Source organism: Dermacentor silvarum, chromosome 1, assembly GCF_013339745.2.
Source record: "Dermacentor silvarum isolate Dsil-2018 chromosome 1, BIME_Dsil_1.4, whole genome shotgun sequence".
NCBI classification, from domain to species: Eukaryota; Metazoa; Arthropoda; class Arachnida; order Ixodida; family Ixodidae; genus Dermacentor; species Dermacentor silvarum.
Window position 1 is genome coordinate 349040823 of NC_051154.1, and position 18218 is coordinate 349059040.

Genomic DNA, 18218 nt, shown 5'->3' on the forward strand with positions numbered 1-18218 from the left:
GAAAAGAATTTACATGACGGATGTAACTTCAGATGCAAATGGAACGAATTAAGTCTGCGAAAAGGGAATTGGGAGGACATTATGTGCTCAAAGATACTGAGTTCTAGTCATTAATGTTTCGTTAAGAGTAGAAATGAAAACTGCAAGCAAAGAACATGTATAAATGTCCCGTTCAAAAACATAAATAATGAGACACTGCATGCTACGGGAACAAAAAAAATATTAACGAAACAAAAAAAAGGTATTAAACTTTGTATCATAGGGAGTTAATAGAGAATACCCCATGAGAAAGTACAAAGAAGTGTATATATATATATATATATATATACATATACAGCAAATAAATTAAATAAATCAGTGTCGGGGTTATGAACAGCCCTGGCATAACCAGGTGTAAGACCACAAAAATATAACAGTAATGATAATAGTACTCAGTATACACAAATAATTAATGGTACTGCTTATATGTGCACTACTGGTTTACTGGCTACCATGCATTGGCTTATTCTCTTCCCCCATTGAAGGTAGGGGAGAGAGATACATGTACATAAAAACACTGCTTAGGAAAGCAGTCGCTACACTGATGAAGACAAGACCCCTTGTCGATATGTTCGTTCTAATGAGATTCCTTGTCCGACTACTGTTCATCACTTCAAGCCCCATGGCTGTGCGAACTTCTGTCTTGTTTGGATGTCTACCCATAGTTGTATAAGATACATGAAGTATGCATTAGACAGGTATCATTACACATTTGTTCACAAGGTGGAGTAATTAATGCTAAGAAATGTAATCTTACATTTTAGCCAAACATTCACATTTACGTGTGAATGTGACATCTGCAAAGATAGAAGTCAAGTAGCAGCAGCTATGTGAAATAAATCAGCGACCTAACTGCAATGTCTGCGACTATAGGGTTGCCTCTGCTTACGCAAAAAATGCACCTCTCCAGTGGCTTGAGAGGTTGAGTAAAAAAAGAAGCTTTGCACTGGTTTCAGGCAAGTTAATTTAATATATGGTAACATTCATGTGTCGGTGTTTGCTTCAAATGAAAGGCTGTGGGTATGTAGGGTGCAGCCAGAGCTTTTATCATGATTGCTAGAATTGTTGTGCGCAGTTCATACGGGGTTTATTCATTGAGACATAGTTCAGCTTGCGCTGGTGCTTAAGCAGACATTGGAGATTACATGCTGTGATAATTGAATATTTACCAGAACAAAACATAAAAATGTGGAAAAACACTTATGAGCATTATAACTATACATACAAAGAAATGGCAAACAGGAATCAATGGAAACAAGTGTACAAATAATGAAAACTAAAAAAGACAATAAAATTAAGAGTGAAAAGCCACAGAAACTACTAACAAGAATGATGACAGCGAGACATAGATAACATAGATACAAGTTAACTACAGAAATGTATACATGCTTGCACAAAAGGGTAATTTGTTGGATCATGTACATATGTACCAGCTGGTAATAAAAGGCTAGCACTGGGTAAAGCATTTCATGTTTTAATTGTTCAAGGAAAGAAACTGGGTCTAAATCTGTTGGTATGGGACAAGTAAGGACTTGAGGATGAAGTGATGGTGGTGGAAGATGAAGTGGCAAAATGTGGATAATCATTATTTAAGACTCGGCTAAAAACAGTGCTATATAATTGCTAAAGTACACAAAGCAAGATTAAATCGTAAAAAACGTATTAATTGGAGAAATGTACAGCTCCAATACTTCATACTTTTCTCGCTCTGGTCTGCCTTAAGTTCTTTCAGCAGAGACACCGCTAATAGTCCTGTTGTTAATGTTATAAGTGGTCAAATCTGTAAGCTTTGTCGCATTGATCGCACTGGGCAGCGAGTTTGCTAAGCATACTTACACTGAGCCGAAAATGCGAGCCAGCGCATATTCATGGAGCACTTTCACATGCTAAATACAGCAATATAAATGTGATTACGCTTATCAGAACTGTTTTCATAAATAGGTATAACTCTAGTGTAATTTATCATGGAATCATGACAAGTCTGTACTCTGTCACACGTTGCACCGGCTCAGCGCAAGTAAAACATGTTGAGATGTTTATAACGCCGTGGTAAAATACCGATGTTACAAGTGACCAACAGGGACCAAACACTGTAGGTACAACACTGATAGAACAGTCGTTTAACAAATACTATGTAAGGCAGTAGCCTCCATACAGTGTACAGATGCTTATACTCATATGTAAATGAAGTAGGTTGTGTAAAAGTACTACAGACCCAAGAAAATTGTAAGGAAAGATCACCATCTGTAACTTTGTTCTTATCTGTGAAACACATCCACATTTCGAATTGTAGTACATATATCACAGTGTTCTGCTAGTTTGTTGTGTATCACCAAAGTTTGACAGAACATGATAGCCTACAAAAAACAGCAATGAAGAACTCGTAACACTTAATCACACACTTCACACCTCACGCTCAGAAAACAAAAGAAAAAAAGATGTGAACAATACTACTGCAATACAATCTGTGGACCTATTCCTAGGCCCACGGGAATAACCTAATAAGCTTTCGAGCTTTGCGCACAAAATAAGTGTTACGCCCTATACAACATATATCACTTTGAAATGGCGGCAGAAGTGCTATGAAGGGGCACTTAGGGGTAATATGCATTGGTTATATGCAGTGAAGCTGCAACATTCATACACATGTAACATGCATGTGACAGACATTGAAGGTGCACCTTTGGAGTATGCATCACGTATAACTGCATTACAGGTGGTGCTCATTCTGTAATGATTTATCTGCATCTATACGAAGTAGCTTGTGCTGTAACCGGTTTCTGGTGGGTCACATAGGCGTAGTCTAACACTCCAGAATAACACATGCACAGGTATGCAAATGAAATTGTCACAGTGACCTCAATTCACATTTTCTGTGATGTAGTGTAACTGTAATGAAGTGGCATAATTGTTTACGAAGTAATGTAAGGTACAGCCTACAATAAGAAGTGAAGCGTAGTTATCGCTGCATAAAAGTACAATCAATGAAGGAAATGGCTTTGCTTATGAAAAAACGAAGAAACACTAATCCTCAAGTGCAACATCTCAACAAGGTGTGCAAAAAAAAACAAGGTAATGCAAGCAGAATTTTATACTTGTTAATAAACAGTTAAATTGTCATGTGTCGCAGATGAGTGTAGATACTCATGAAATTGTCGTCCCAAAACCAAAAGCAAAGTAAAAAAAATTCATTTTGTTCATTCCAGTGGTGCAGAATTCACGATACCAGCTCCACTACAGTGTCAGCATGGAAACGTCGAGCACCAACCTAGTAAGCCTTCAGTGACCACGGTTTCACTCATGCCCTCCCCATTGAGACTACGGGGTGATAATTGGATGCGATCAAACACCATCTTCATAAGAAAAGCCACACTCCTTGCACCATTGCCTTATGCTGTCCAACATGATGCAATGCTGCAACTGATTGGTAAGTTTTGCTCATTGTCTGCATGATTCTTGGCATTCCATTGTTACATGAACACATCAACACTGGAATGTCAAGCTAGCTAGTCGATGACCATTCATTTAGCAAGAAAGGAGGAGTCCTCGCATTGCCTATGCATTTGTGTGCCAGGCGCATTTTTTAAGTGGCAGCTTATGTGAAACTTTCACACTGGTCAGATCCATTTCGATGGGGGCGAAATGCATAAAACACCCGTGTACCTAGATTTAGGTGTACGTTAAAAGAACCCCAGGTGGTCCAAAGTAATCCAGATTCCCCCAATACGACGTGCCTCATAATCATACGATGGTTATGACACGTAAAACCCCATAATTTTTTTTATCAGATCTGCCTTGTCCTGCCAGTGTGAACGCGACTCTTACAATGTATTTCTTACAACCGACAGCAAGGCACCAGTGGTATGCGCTATGTGTACACCTTAAAGTTGGCACATTGTTGTTTGTAAACACATCATGCTGAACACTACATTGCTCACACCACCACTGATCTTGGCCTGTGTGAGACAGTCTTTTTTAGTATCTTTGATTTTGTTCGTCCGATATTATTCCCTTACTTTTATGTGTGCCCTCTCAATAGCATTATTGAAGCCACTGATGCTTTGAGGATGCTTAAACATGTTCCTACTGATGCAGGAACAGCATGCGTTTTGTCATTACATGCCTTATATATGCCCCTCTGCTCTGTTCAGTGATTCGTCGGCCAATAGCTCGCAGTCGCAGTGCTGCATATTTGGCCTGCAGCACTTTTGCAAGGTTGATAATGTGTTTTGGTTCTTCATGACAGTGGTGTATTTGCTGAAGCATGTTGCTGTTCAGGTGAGCAAACTCTTGAAATGCTTTGAGTGTGAGTGTCTCAATGCTTTCTTTGTGCACACCAGTGTGCTGACGCATGACGCACTCAGAGGCATGTAATGCAGCGTGCACAAATTTTGAAGGTTCAATAAGGCCACCATTGTCTTTCAGAGTTGTCAACAAGCTGTGAACAGTGTCAGACACAAGCAGAGCAGCACACTCTGCACATGAGAGCTTCTTTGTAATGCTTCTGACAACAAACCCACCAATGTACTGTACTACTTCTCCCGAATATTCACTTAAAGCAAAGTAATCGTGGTCGATTACAGCTTCTGTGGGAGTGGCTGTTGGTCGCCCAGTGCTGCAGCGTGTGCTCATGCTTGCATTGCCTTCGTCTTCACTTTTTGCAGTGAAAAAGCCACTGGCGTGTGCCTCACTCCTGGGCAGGCAGATACCCTCCAGCTGTGGTGTTGCATTGGCATTCATCGAACATGCGACTACTGCATGGACAAGAGTCTTGCGGTAAGCATGTCAGAACTCTGAAGCTGATAGGTTATTGTTCCATCCACCGCGCTGTCTGATGCAGCTAAGGTACATTTCTAGTGAGTCTTGGTTTAGGTGGCTGGTGCAGATGTACCTGTAAAGAAAAATTAGACAAACTTCTGTTAAGAGAGACTTGTAAGTTTAGAGCACTATATGCATTACTTCTGAACATGTTTTTGCTCAATGTATTGTGTCCATGCCCAACCGTGCACCAACTAGCCAAAAAGCATACGAACACTTACACACACACATGTACAGACAGTGTGAACAAAGTGGTATAGCAGTGCCTGCAAAGAAGGGCGTTAGAATACAAGTTAGCTGGTTTCAGAAATGGTGAAAAAGAGCCTTTTTTAGAGTGAGGAGGAGCTATATTTATGTTATGCTTGTTATCTCCACTCATTGCATTAGCGACGAGAAGTTGGATTGGCGCCCCTCGCTAGTGACGTCATGGCCAGGACGCCGCTCACTTCGGCTCACTAAGCTGCCGTGCCCGTACGCGCATGCTCGGGGTATCGGTGGCTCGAGCCAAATTTGTTGAAGGGTGTTTTGGCTTCTTTCTGCTGTTGTGCCTGAACCGCCGTTTCTTCTTTTACACCATGTGAGTCATGAAAATTTGCGGCTTGGATATCGCAAACTCTGTAGCGTTGAAAGGATATACTGGTTTTGGAATGCGTAAATCCGCCGTGTCTTTGCCAGGCTATTGAACATTATCTTTGTCTTCTGCATATTCATCTTCAACCCAATTCTTACACTTTCTCGATTAAGGTCCTCAATCATTTGTTGTAATTCGTCTCCATTGTTGCTGAATAGGACAATGTCATCTGCAAACAGAAGGTTGATGAGATATTCACCGTTGATCCTCACTCCTAAGCCTTCCCAGTCTAAGAGTTTGAATACTTCTAAGCATGCAGTGAATAGCATTGGAGAGATTGTGTCTCCTTGCCTGACCCCTTTCTTGAAAGGTAACTTTCTACTTTTTTGTGGAGAACCAAGGTAGCTGTGGAATCCTTGTACATGTTTGCTAAGATATTCACGTATGCCTCCTGTACTCCTTGATTGCGCAATGCCTCTATGAGTGCTGGTATCTCTACTGAATCAAATGCCTTTTCCTAATCTATGAAAGCCATCTAGAGAGGTTGATTATACTCCGCAGATTTCTCGATTACCTGATTTATGACATGGATATGATCCGTCGTAGAATATCCCTTCCTGAAGCCAGCCTGTTCTCTTGGTTGGCTGAAGTCAAGTGTTAACCTGATTCTATTGGAAATTATCTTGGTGAATATTTTATACAATACTGAAAGCAAGCTAATGGGTCTATAATTCTTCAGTTCTTTAACGTCTCCCTTCTTATGGATTAGTTTAATGTTGGCGTTCTTCCAGCTCTCTGGTACACATGAAGTTGTGAGGCATTGCGTATAAAGAGCCGCAAGCTTTTCAAGCATGATATCTCCTCCATCTTTGATTAAATCTATTGTTATTCCATCTTCTCCAGCAGCTTTTCCCCTGGTCATGTCTTTCAAGGCCCTTCTAACTTCAGCGCTAGATATAGAAGAAGCCTCTGTATCCGGTTCATCACTATTTTGAATGAAAGTAGCTTGGCTGTTTTGGGCACTGTACTGGTCAGTATAGAATTCTTCCGCTGCTTTTACTATGTCATCGAAATTGCTGATGATATTACCATGCTTATCTTTCAGTGCATACATCTTGCCTTGTTCTATGCCAAGCTTTCTTCTTACTGATTTCATGCTGCGTCCATATTTTACGGCTTCCTCAATCTTTCCCACGTTAAAATTTCGAATATCCCTTACTTTTTTTCTTGTTGATTAGTTTTGACAGTTCAGCGAATTCTATCTAATCTCTTGAGTTGGACATTTTCATCTTCTGTCGTTTCTTTATTAGGTCCTTTGTTTCTTGAGAGAGCTTACCTACTGGTTGCCTTGGTGCCCTACCTCCCACTTCAATTGCTGCTTCTAAGATCAACCTAGTTACGGTTTCATTCATTACCTCTATGTTGTCTTTATCTTCCTTTTCTAAAGCTGCATATTTGTTTGCAAGCACCAGCCTGAATTGGTCTGCTTTTACCCTTACTGCCTCTAGGTTGGCCTGTTTCCTCTTGAATAATTTCACTCTCTCTCTCTTCAAATTGACAGAAATCCTAGATCTCACTAACCTATGGTCACTGCACTTAACCCTACCTAACACTTCTACATCCTGCACTATGCTTGGATAGGCAGAGAGTATGAAATCTATTTCATTCCTTGTTTCTCCATTAGGGCTTTTCCGGGTCGACTTCCTGTTGCTGCGCTTCCTGAAGAAGGTATTCATTATTCGGAGCCTATTCCTTTCCGCGAACCCTACTAACATCTCTCCTCTTGCATTCCTAGAATCGATGCCGTAGTTGCCAATTGCTTGCTCACCAACCTGCTTTTCCCCCACTTTTGCATTGAAGTCGCCCATGACTAAAGTATACTGACTTTGCACGTTTCTCATTGCTAGTTCAACATCTTCATCAAACTGTTCTATTTCTTCATCATCATGACTAGAGGTTGGGGCATAGGCTTGTACTACCTTGATTTTGTACCTTCTATTCAGCTTTATTACGACGACTGCTACCCTCTCATTAATGCTGTAGAATTCATCAATTGTCCCGCTATGTTGTTATGCACTAGAAATCCTACCCCGGATTCTTTCTTATCTGGAAGACCTCTGTAGCAGAGGACGTGGCCGTTAGTCAGCACTGTGTAAGCCTCACCAGTTCTTCTAACCTCACTAAGGCCAATAATATACCAGGAAATGCCTGATAATTCTTCAAATAGTCCTGCTAAGCTAGCCTCACTCGAGAGGGTGCGCGTGTTGAACGTTGCCAGGTTCAGTTTCCATTGGCAGCCTGTCTTGACCCAGAGATTCTTAGCACCCTCTACCGCGTAGCAGGTCGGACTGCCGCCTTGGTCAGGTGCTCCGCAGCCACTGGGAACTGAGGGCCATGGGTTAATTGTCGGAGTCATGAGGGAGGTAGTGGCCGAACACTGCACCAGGGAGGTCAATTCCTGTTCTGGTGAGGGAGTGACTTTGATGAAGCTTAGTGGGCCTTCCTAGTTTGGTTGCATCTGAACTAGTATAGCCCCACTAGCTCTCGGCGATATATATATTTTTTCTTGCCAGTGTCAGGCACCACTCCATGCCTGAAAATGTGGTGGATTGGAGTAGAATTCGAACTTACAACCTTCAGATTTGAAGCCGGGTATTCTACCTCTGCTCCACGCCACCACCGTTCAATAGCCTGGCAAGGGAACAAGAATTCAGGATCGCCAGTCAGCCTCTAGAGTCTGTAAAGGAGTACGTTTATCTAGGTCAATTACTCACAGGGGACCCTGATCACGAGAAAGAAATTTACAGAAGAATCAAATTGGGTTGCAGTGCATACGGCAGGCATTACCAAATCCTGAATGGGAGCTTACCACTGTCGTTGAAAAGAAAAGTGTACAATCATTGCATTCTACCGGTGCTAACATAAGGGGCAGAAACTTGGAGGTTAACAAAGAAGCTCGAGAACAAGTTAAGGACCGCTCAAAGAGCGATGGAACGAAAAATCTTAGGACTAACGTTAAGAGACTGGAAGAGAGCGGTGTGGATCAGAGAGCAAACGGGGATAGCCGATCTTCTAGTTGACCTTAAGCTGAAGAAATGGAGCTGGGCAGGCCATGTAATGCGTAGGATGGATAACCGGCGGACCATTAGGGTTACAGAATGGATACCAAGAGAAGGGAAGCGCAGTCGAAGTCGGCAGAAAACCAGATGGGATGATGAAGTTAGGAAATTTGCAGGTGCAAGTTGGAATACGCTAGCGCAAAACAGGGGTAATTGGAGATCGCAGGGAGAGGCCTTCATCCTGCAGTGGACATAAATTATAGGCTGATGATGATGATGATGATGATGAAATCCGCCGTGTCTGCCCATAAATTTTGTGTAAAAAGGATGTCTGCAAATTCAACACACGAAGTTATGTACGATGCTCCACTAAACACTTAACATTCCCTTAGTACAGTCGAATCTCGATAATTCGAACTCGAAGGGGCCCGAAAATTTGGTCGAATTAAAAGAAGTTCGAATTGACGGAAGGACGTATTTTTGAAGTATTCGAGCACCATAGCACGAGGAACGAACGGTGCGAGTCGTGAAATTTAGCGGCGCGCAAGCGCATAGCGAGTTGCGCCCACGCCGGCCAACGCTCGGTTCCTATAACGACAGAAAACGAAACTTCAGGGAGCGGACGGCGCGCGTGGAGACCGTTGAAGGTGAGGGAGGAGGGCGGCAGGAAAGAAAATTTGGCCTCTGCAACGCCGCCACTTCGGTGGAAGTGGCTTCGGTTAAAACCCCTATATATAAATATATATGGGCTTTAGCTTCGGCGGCTCCCCTCGCGCTCTTTCTCAACTCCCTCGCAGCTCCCTCACCTTCGAATGTCTCCGTGCGCGCCCGCTGGCACCGCAGGTACAGCCGGTTCGGTGCAGATTAGCCTCCTTGAAGTTTCGTTTTCTGCCGTTATCGGGACGCAAGCGTCTGCCGGCGTGGGTGCCGACGCCGCCGGTCCAGCCGGCCCGGCGCCAGCTTAGATTACGGCCACGCTAACGGCAGAAAACGCGCGTCACCGATTTGCCGCGAGGCCACCGTGGCAAGCGCGTCTCGCCGCGCGGCAGCGCGATAAGAACTCCAGCGGTCTCCGAACCCGATAGCAACACCGCGAGCGCTCGTTGTTTCATGCGAGAGACGACGATCGTTGATTGAAAACCCGGCGCGGACCGGCGGCGGTCCGGTTGTGATATCTCCATGACGTCACCCTCATCGCTCTTGATTGGTTCATCTCGCGGCACGCGGCATTTGACGCAGAAATGGGTCTCGAACCCATTTCGCGTGTCATGCCGCAAAACCCTCGATTCCTGCCGCTTTTGCCGCGCGTTTTTGCCGCGTGGTTGTTGTCGCTAGCCACCGCTAGTCACCGAGACCAAGACGGGAACACTGCCGCTGCGCTACACGTCCAACGTATATGTGAGCCCCGAGGATACGTGCTCGCGCTGTGGCGACGTTACGGCACAGAACCGAGTGATGAACGCGCTCGCATTCGAGCTCACCGAGACCAGGACGGGAACACTGCCGCTGCGCTACACGTCCAACGTATATGTGAGCCCCGAGGATACGTGCTCGCGCTGTGGCGACGTTACGGCACAGAACCGAGTGATGAACGCGCTCGCCTTCGAGCTCACCGAGACCAGGACGGGTACACTGCCACTGCGCTACACGTCCAACGTAGATGTGAGCCCCGAGGATACGTGCTCGCGCTGTGGCGACGTTACGGCACAGAACCGAGTGATGAACGCGCTCGCCTTCGAGCTCACCGAGACCAGGACGGGAACACTGCCGCTGCGCTACACGTCCAACGTATATGTGAGCCCCGAGGATACGTGCTCGCGCTGTGGCGACGTTACGGCACAGAACCGAGTGATGAACGCGCTCGCATTCGAGCTCACCGAGACCAGGACGGGTACACTGCCACTGCGCTACACGTCCAACGTAGATGTGAGCCCCGAGGATACGTGCTCGCGCTGTGGCGACGTTACGGCACAGAACCGAGTGATGAACGCGCTCGCATTCGAGCTCACCGAGACCAGGACGGGTACACTGCCACTGCGCTACACGTCCAACGTAGATGTGAGCCCCGAGGATACGTGCTCGCGCTGTGGCGACGTTACGGCACAGAACCGAGTGATGAACGCGCTCGCCTTCGAGCTCACCGAGACCAGGCCGGGAACAATGCCACTGCGCTACACGTCCAACGTAGATGTGAGCCCCGATGATACGTGCTCGCGCTGTGGCGACGTTACGGCACGGAACCGAGTGATGAACGCGCTCGCCTTCGAGCTCACCGAGACCAGGACGGGTACACTGCCACTGCGCTACACGTCCAACGTAGATGTGAGCCCCGATGATACGTGCTCGCGCTGTGGCGACGTTACGGCACGGAACCGAGTGATGAACGCGCTCGCCTTCGAGCTCACCGAGACCAGGCCGGGAACACTGCCACTGCGCTACACGTCCAACGTAGATGTGAGCCCCGAGGATACGTGCTCGCGCTATGGCGAGGTTACGGCACGGAACCGAGTGATTAACGCGCTCGCCTTGGAGCTCACCAAGACCAGTACGGGAACACTGCAGCTGCGTTACACGTCCAACGTATATTTGAGCCCCGAGGATACGTGCTCGCGCTGTGGCGGCGTTACGACACGGAACCGAGTGATTAACGTGCTCGCCTTCGACCTCACCAAGACCAGTACGGGAACACTGCAGCTGCGCTACACGTCCAACGTAGATGTGAGCCCCGATGCTACGTGCTCGCGTTGTGACGACGTTACGAGACGGAACCGAGTGATGAACGCGCTCGCCTTCACGCTCACCGAGACCAGGCCGGGAACACTGCCGCTGCGCAACACGTCCAATGTAGATGTGAGCCCCGAGGATACGTGCTCGCGCTGGGGCGACGTTATGACACAGAACCGAGTGATGAATGCGCTCGCTTTTGAGCTCACCGAAACCAGGCCGGGAGCACTGCCTCTGCGGTACACGTCCACCGTAAAGGCAGACAGCGAGGATACGTGCTTCACCACCGCTCGCGAGGCATCGTTTCCTTACCTCGTCGCTTTCATGTCGCCACTGCTGCATCCAGGACGTAGACGTGATATGCGCAACCCGAGCCAACCATCTTTTCCCGTCCGTCTGGATTACCGAGACAGGGACGCTGTCATCTCCAACGAGACAATATTCATCGACAAAGCTAGCCAGAATCTCACTGCCGATATCGAGATAATTTTCCAGCACCACCAGCGCATGCTCAAAACGAATTAAACATGGGAACAAAGCCCGCTGAGGCGTGATGAGAGAATGGTTCAAAGCCTCGTCGCTTACCAGTTCCTGACACCCATGTTAGTCCCCAATAACTGTTGAATTTCGAACATTGTTGTGATCTCAATGCCCATACGCGCGATGACTACTCTAAAGGATGCATCTGCCTAGACAACGATCTTGCCGGGAGTGGTTTCTATCATCACTCAAGCTCTTGAAACCGATCTCACACAGACAACGCTCTTGCGGCCCCTAAAAATGTGCGGCCGAATTTAACTGTTCCAGGGGCTTGACATGAACTGCTCTAGCTGTTACACACATCGACGAGAGTTGTTCTGAAATTGATATATCACTGTGTACTTGCAATAGATATATTTCTGTTGGAGCCAGGTTTTGGTTTTTCAAAGCATTTTAGTTGAACCCGTCTGGACGTACAGCTCTATTCAGTGTTCTGATTCTAATTGAATATCTTTTTTAGTACTGTAGCTTGTACCATCCGTAACCACAGTAGTCTACTGACTGCTATATTCAAGGGCACAATTCGGTTCTTCAGTAAAGCGGCCAATACCGCTTCGGGTTATGGTCACAGCGTTGTGAATTGAACTTCAATTTCATAGTATGCGTTTCCGTGACAGAGTTGTAAATGAGAGTCGTGTTTAGAGCACCTGCAGGACGTTACATAATATCGCAAAATTCATCAGCAATTCTTTCTCCAACTTTGTTCACTAAAACCACAGTCACGAATCTCTTTTCCTATGCGTCAGGGCCACAAAAGGACCTTAGAAAATTCCCGAAGTTCGGCAGGGTAGTTCTAAGAGTTAGTACGGAGCAGAACCTACTCCATCGCTTTCTGCCTAGCTTCAGCTGTTGGCGGCGCGTCTTAATGTTTTAATGCGACACGCATTTTAAGGATACTTCGGGCACATTCCGGTGCCCATATATCTATCCATCTCTGTCTCTAACTGTTTCGACCAGTCGCTGGCGTCTGCTACCGACATCTCAGCGTAATTGATGCCAGTCATGCGTGACATCTAAGAGGGCGTAACTGTTTCTGCATTAAAGAAAGAAAAAGACACAACAATTTCATCACCTTTTCTTTCTTTTACATGATAAATATAATGTCTGAACTATTAGTACAATCTGGTATCCTCGCGCTAATAGCGGCAATGCAGGTGAGAACCATGCGATCTTATTTTGCTGATACCCCGCCTGCAGCAGCAGGCGCCGATCGCTTGGCGGGCGCGTACTGGCGGTCATACAAATATGCTGGACGGGTACCAGCTGCCAACTACGATGGCTGACCTTCGTCTGGGGCACCGCCTGCAGAGCCCAGGTTCTCCAGGAATCCACTCTGGTCGAACAACGACGTGCCCGCTGACGATTTGTCGTCTTCGTCGTTCAGAAGTGTCGAGGATACCTGGTTGTGAAGCAATATTCGGGCATATGACGTTTGAATGCGCGCGCTGCCGTTAACAGAGTGGTAGGCAAGGCGTTTTCTTAGTTCGCACAACGCAGTGACTGTTGAAGAGGACCGGTGAACCGGTGCACGTTGTAGGGCCGCACAGCCGAGCGAGCCGACGCCGTGGCTGTGACAGTGGCCGTCGGCCTAGGGAGCGGCATTCTCTGAGCAGCACCCGAAGCGCCGCCACGGGCAGCGCTGGTTCCACGGGGTTCGTTCCTTTGCGACGGTGGTGGTGGTGGATGCTGGAACTCCGGGAAACCTCGATCTTGGGCCACGGCTGTGGAAATGCTCGGCTGCTGCTCCTGGTCCCCGGAACTGCCATTCTTGGGCTTGCTAACAACCGCCTTGCCCTGCGCTCCTGCGCCTTGTGCCGGTGGGCCTCACGTGGGTTGTAGACGTAGTCCGGGTGATTTCTTCGGTGTACGATGGCAGCTTCGGCCACCTTGCGCTGGTACGGCTCCTTGACGCCGCCGCTGAGAGAACGCCACAGCTTGCGCAGGCGGCTGCTCACGCGCTGGTTGTTCTCGTTTGGGTTCTCATCGGCCACCGATCGCCTCTTTTCCTCCGCGAACAGCATGAAGGCGCTTCGAGGTCGCGGAATGCGCGACCGCAGCTGGTAGCTGTGCTGAACCTCACTGCTCATCGATGAACCCTCCACGCCGGGAAGAGAGGCCAGTGAAGGCACCGCCGTCGCTGCTTCTGCTGCTGCCTGTGACAGAAGGCGCGGAATGCTTGGCAGCTCCTCTGCTGAAGCGAAGCCGACGGCGATGGCTGACTTTCAACCGGGAACGTCGTCAGCAGCGCCTTGGGTGTCCGAAGATATAGACGTCGCGAGATCCGCCGTGGTCGAACGACGAGCTTCTTCTTCTTCTACTTCTTCATAGCTCGCAGCTCGTGCCCTCTCGTGGAGCGCGAGGACACGAGTGCACAAAGCTAATGAATTTAGACGTTCAATTCCACTTGAAAATTTTATAAAAGATGAATTCGCGGGCTTTTGTTATGACACGGAAAAAATACTGCGTAATAGGTACGAATTTCAATATTCCTGAATCGGACGTTTTCAAGAGTGCTCTACAATTCTCTCGTGGTAAGTGGTTGTTCCTAAATATATGACTTGCTGAGTTGAATATTTATTCTAGACTAATAAACCAACTAAAGCAAATATAAGAAATTTTGTGATTTCGCCCCATAAAGGGGCCGACAACATGAAAAATGCCCTACGCGCCGTGGTTACTCAGTGGCTGAGGTGTTGGGCTGCTAAGCACGAGGTCGCGGGATCGAATCCCGGCCACGGCGGCCGCATTTCGACTGGGGCGAAATACGAACACACCCGTGTACTTAGATTTAGGTGCACGTTAAAGAACCCCAGGTGGCCCAAATCATTCCGGAGTCCTCACTACGGCGTGCCTACTAATCAGATCATGGTTTTGGCACGTAAAAACTTGTGAGTGTATTTTTTATAATGAACAATCGTCGAAAATTTGATCTGAGGGTAAAGCGCTTCGGCTATTATACGTACGTGAGTCATCGAAGGTTCCAGAGTAATCGTGTCTCACTAATTTGCCGAGAAGCAGGTAATCTCTATGCTGCAAAAAGCGTTGCAGAACATGAACACATTTATAGCACTTAATAACTGCTTCATAAAATCTTCGCTTCAAATAGGTTCTAAAATGAGCGCGAAATCTCCATAATATCTTCCTTTTTTCTCTACTTTCAACCAAGAATACCGTGTAACTTTGCCAGCCTCGTGCTGCAGCTGCGCGTCGTCGTCTTCGACGAATGTCGTTGGTGCACTGGACCTGCCACTCCTCGTGGTGGTTTCCTTCTTCGTATGGTCTACATGCACTGTGCGCTGTACTCGCGCAAATCGCCCATCCTGCGTGCAACCTTTCGAAGAGATTCGAATTAAAAAACAAAAGGCGAGGCGGGAGGCAATACCTCAGCAAAGGGTTGTGTCGCTGCACTACGGACCAACCAATAGATGAAAGTTGGAGAAGCTACAAAAGTCGGCCCATTAATCGGGATCATCCACTCGCCATTAGTTATTGGAAGCTGAAGAAGAAGAAGGAGAGCAAAAAACATCACCAACGAGAAAAACCTTGTTAAAAATAGTTCAACACTTATTTTTGCTTGCTTTCTGTGTTCAAGGTATTATTTTCGCACCTCTTTTTTTAAATCGAACGCACAAGTACCTTTATTTTTTCCGCAAAGAGTAACCGTCAGCATACGCCATGTTCAATCTTATCGACACACACATCAACGCTGACCCAGGCCACTCAGCCATTCCAATTACGTGTCATTAATCTCGATAGAACAGGAACATCGGCATGCCATACAGGGAACATTACGACCCCGTTCCCCGCTACGAGTTGAGTAGACGCCTGGACATCGACAGGGTGTGTGACGTGGTGAGCCCCGAGGAGACGTGCTCGCTTTGTGGCCACGTTACGGCACGGAACCGAGTGATGAACGCGCTCGCCTTCGAGCTCACCGATACCACACCGGGAGCACTGCATCTGCCCTGCACGTCCACCGTAAAGTCAGACAGCGAGGATACGTGCTTAACTCGTCCCTACCTCGTCGCTTTCATGTCGCCACCGCTGCATCCAGTAGGTGGACGTGATCTGCGCAACACGCGCCAACCCTACTGCGGGCCAACCATCATTCCCGTCCGTATTGGTCCGATGTCGTCGCCGTGGGCTCATCAGAGACTCCGCTTGCTGAACATCTCCGGAAGCGCAAACTGTGATCTACTGTAATACCGAGACAGGGACGCTGTCATCTTCAGCGAGACAATATTTATCGACAAAGCTAGCCAGAATATCACTGACGATATCGAGATAATTTTCCAGCGCCACCAGCGCATGCTCAAAACGAATTAAACATGTGAACACAGTCCGCTGATGCGTGATGAGAGAATGGTTCAAAGCCTCGTCGCTTACGAGTTACTGACAACCATGTCAGTCCCCAATAAATGTTGAATTTCGGACATTGTTGCAATCTCAATGCCCATACGCGCGCTGACTACTCTAAAGGAGAGTGAGAGAAAATGATATAATGAAAGGCAGGGAGGTTAACCAGGACTGAGCCCGGTTGGCTACCCTACACTGGGGAAGGAAAAAGGGGACAGAGAGATTAAGAGAAGAATAGAAAGTCCACTGTTGATATCGCCGACGTAGCAACAGATCTCTGTTCTATCACTGATGATCAATCAATCCGGGTCATAGACGGTCACTGAGTCCTGTTAGTTTTTAAAAATCGCAGCAGCGCTTTTGTGGTCTTTTGCAGCTGTGATATTCGAGGCCATGGTCCCAAGATCTTGCTCAAAATGAACGGTCTTCTATCTAGCCTATTAAGAACGTTGCAGAGGACATGTCTTTCGTTTTGAAAAGATGGACAGTAGCATAGTAGGTGTTCTATAATCTCATCGACACCGCAGGCATTACACTCGGCGCTATCCGTCATTCCAATCAAACACATGTAAGAATTGGTGAATGCAACACCCAAGCGTAAGCGGCACAGCATTGTTTCCTTATTTCGCGGAAATCCAGGCAACAGCCGCAGCTGTATAGATGGGTCGAGAGAATGCAACCAATGTTGGGCGAATTCAGTTGTATGCCACTTCTCCAATGTCATAGTTTGCGCTAGCTTGCTTATGTGTTGGGCTGCGTCAGTCCTCGATAAAGGTACAGAAACAAGATTCGCTCCTTCGTGTGCTTTCCTAGCAGCTTCATTGGCGATGTCGTTGCCGGTGATGCCGCAATAACTCGACAGCCACTGAAACACGACGTCGTGTCCTTTTGCGATCGTATGGTGGTGCATTTCTCGTATCTCCGAGACGAGTTGTTCGCAGGACCCGCGGCGGAGAGCTGACAAAAGACATTGTAGGGCCGCCTTTGAATCACATAATAATACCCACCGATTAACCGGTTGGTTTTTAATATAATCAATGGCAACTCGGAGGGCAAGAAGCTCCGAAGCGGCGAAGCGGTCGATGATGTCACGTGAGAAGTCTTGTATGTGATGCTCATTGATCGTGATGGTATAACCACTGCGCCGGTGGAGCTGGTTTGAGTGGAAGAGCCATCCGTATATATGTGGATTCGGTCAGAGTAGAAAGAGTGCAAGCAATCGATAGCTGCTTGCTTCAAGGCCGAAGTAGGCAGGTCTGTCTTTTTTCGTATTCCTGGAACGTAAAGGCGCACTTCAGGTTGTTTTTAACACCACAACGCTGACGGTGAACGTGTCGAGGGTGTGAACCCCGATGGTAGGGAGGCACGATGAATGCTGACCACGTTGGAGAATGACGCCTGTGGTCGTCGTTCTGGCAGGGAGGCAAGAGAGCTTGATTGCATCCGTGAAACGTGGCGAATATGGGCCCTAAGCGTGTCGATGGTCATGTATAGTCGTGATCGAACGGTCTTGAGCCGTGATAACTGTTCCTGCTGTTGAGGCGCTCCGCGGAAGGCCAAGGCAAACACGTAATGCCTGTGCTTGCACGCTCTGAAGGGCTCGAAGATTTGATTTGCATGTTTTAGCAAGCACGGGAGAGCTATAGCGTAGGAAGCCGATAAAAAGTGCTCGGTACAACTGATGATCCCCACGTTTTACCGGCAATGAATTTGAAAACGTAAACCATAGATGTGAGCTTCTTCTTCAAGTGGGCAACCTGAGGGCTCCAGGAGAGGTCTCGGTCAACAAGACACCCAAAAACCGATTATTTCTCTTGTAGGAGATACGCTGGCCATTGATGCACACTGGATAACCAGACATCGCTTTTCGTCGTGCAAAAGCGACTAACGCACATTTTTCTGTCGAGATGGTTAGGCCTTGTGTGCAAAGATAGCCAGTTGCCTGTGTTGCTGCCTTCTGTAACCTTGCACGAACCTGCGGGCGAGTCACCGCTGATGCCCAGATGCAGATGTCGTCGGCGTAGATGGAGAGACTCACTGTTTCCGGTAGGGAATCGGCCAGCCCAAGAAGTGTGAGGGTAAAAAGAATAGGGCTTAGAACACCGCCTTGA

At 47.3% G+C, this 18218-nt stretch overlaps 1 protein-coding gene across 1 annotated transcript; it reads right to left on the reverse strand.

Annotated features, from left to right (window-relative positions):
* Window positions 1-13021: 13021 nt before the first annotated feature.
* LOC119444600 (transcription factor Sox-9-A) lies at window positions 13022-13838 on the reverse strand. The gene is made up of 2 exons (XM_037708974.1): window positions 13242-13838; window positions 13022-13150 (listed from the first exon to the last, which is right to left on the reverse strand). Exons 1-2 carry the CDS (start codon window positions 13836-13838, stop codon window positions 13022-13024), a joined length of 726 nt encoding a protein of 241 aa, XP_037564902.1.
* Window positions 13839-18218: the final 4380 nt, after the last annotated feature.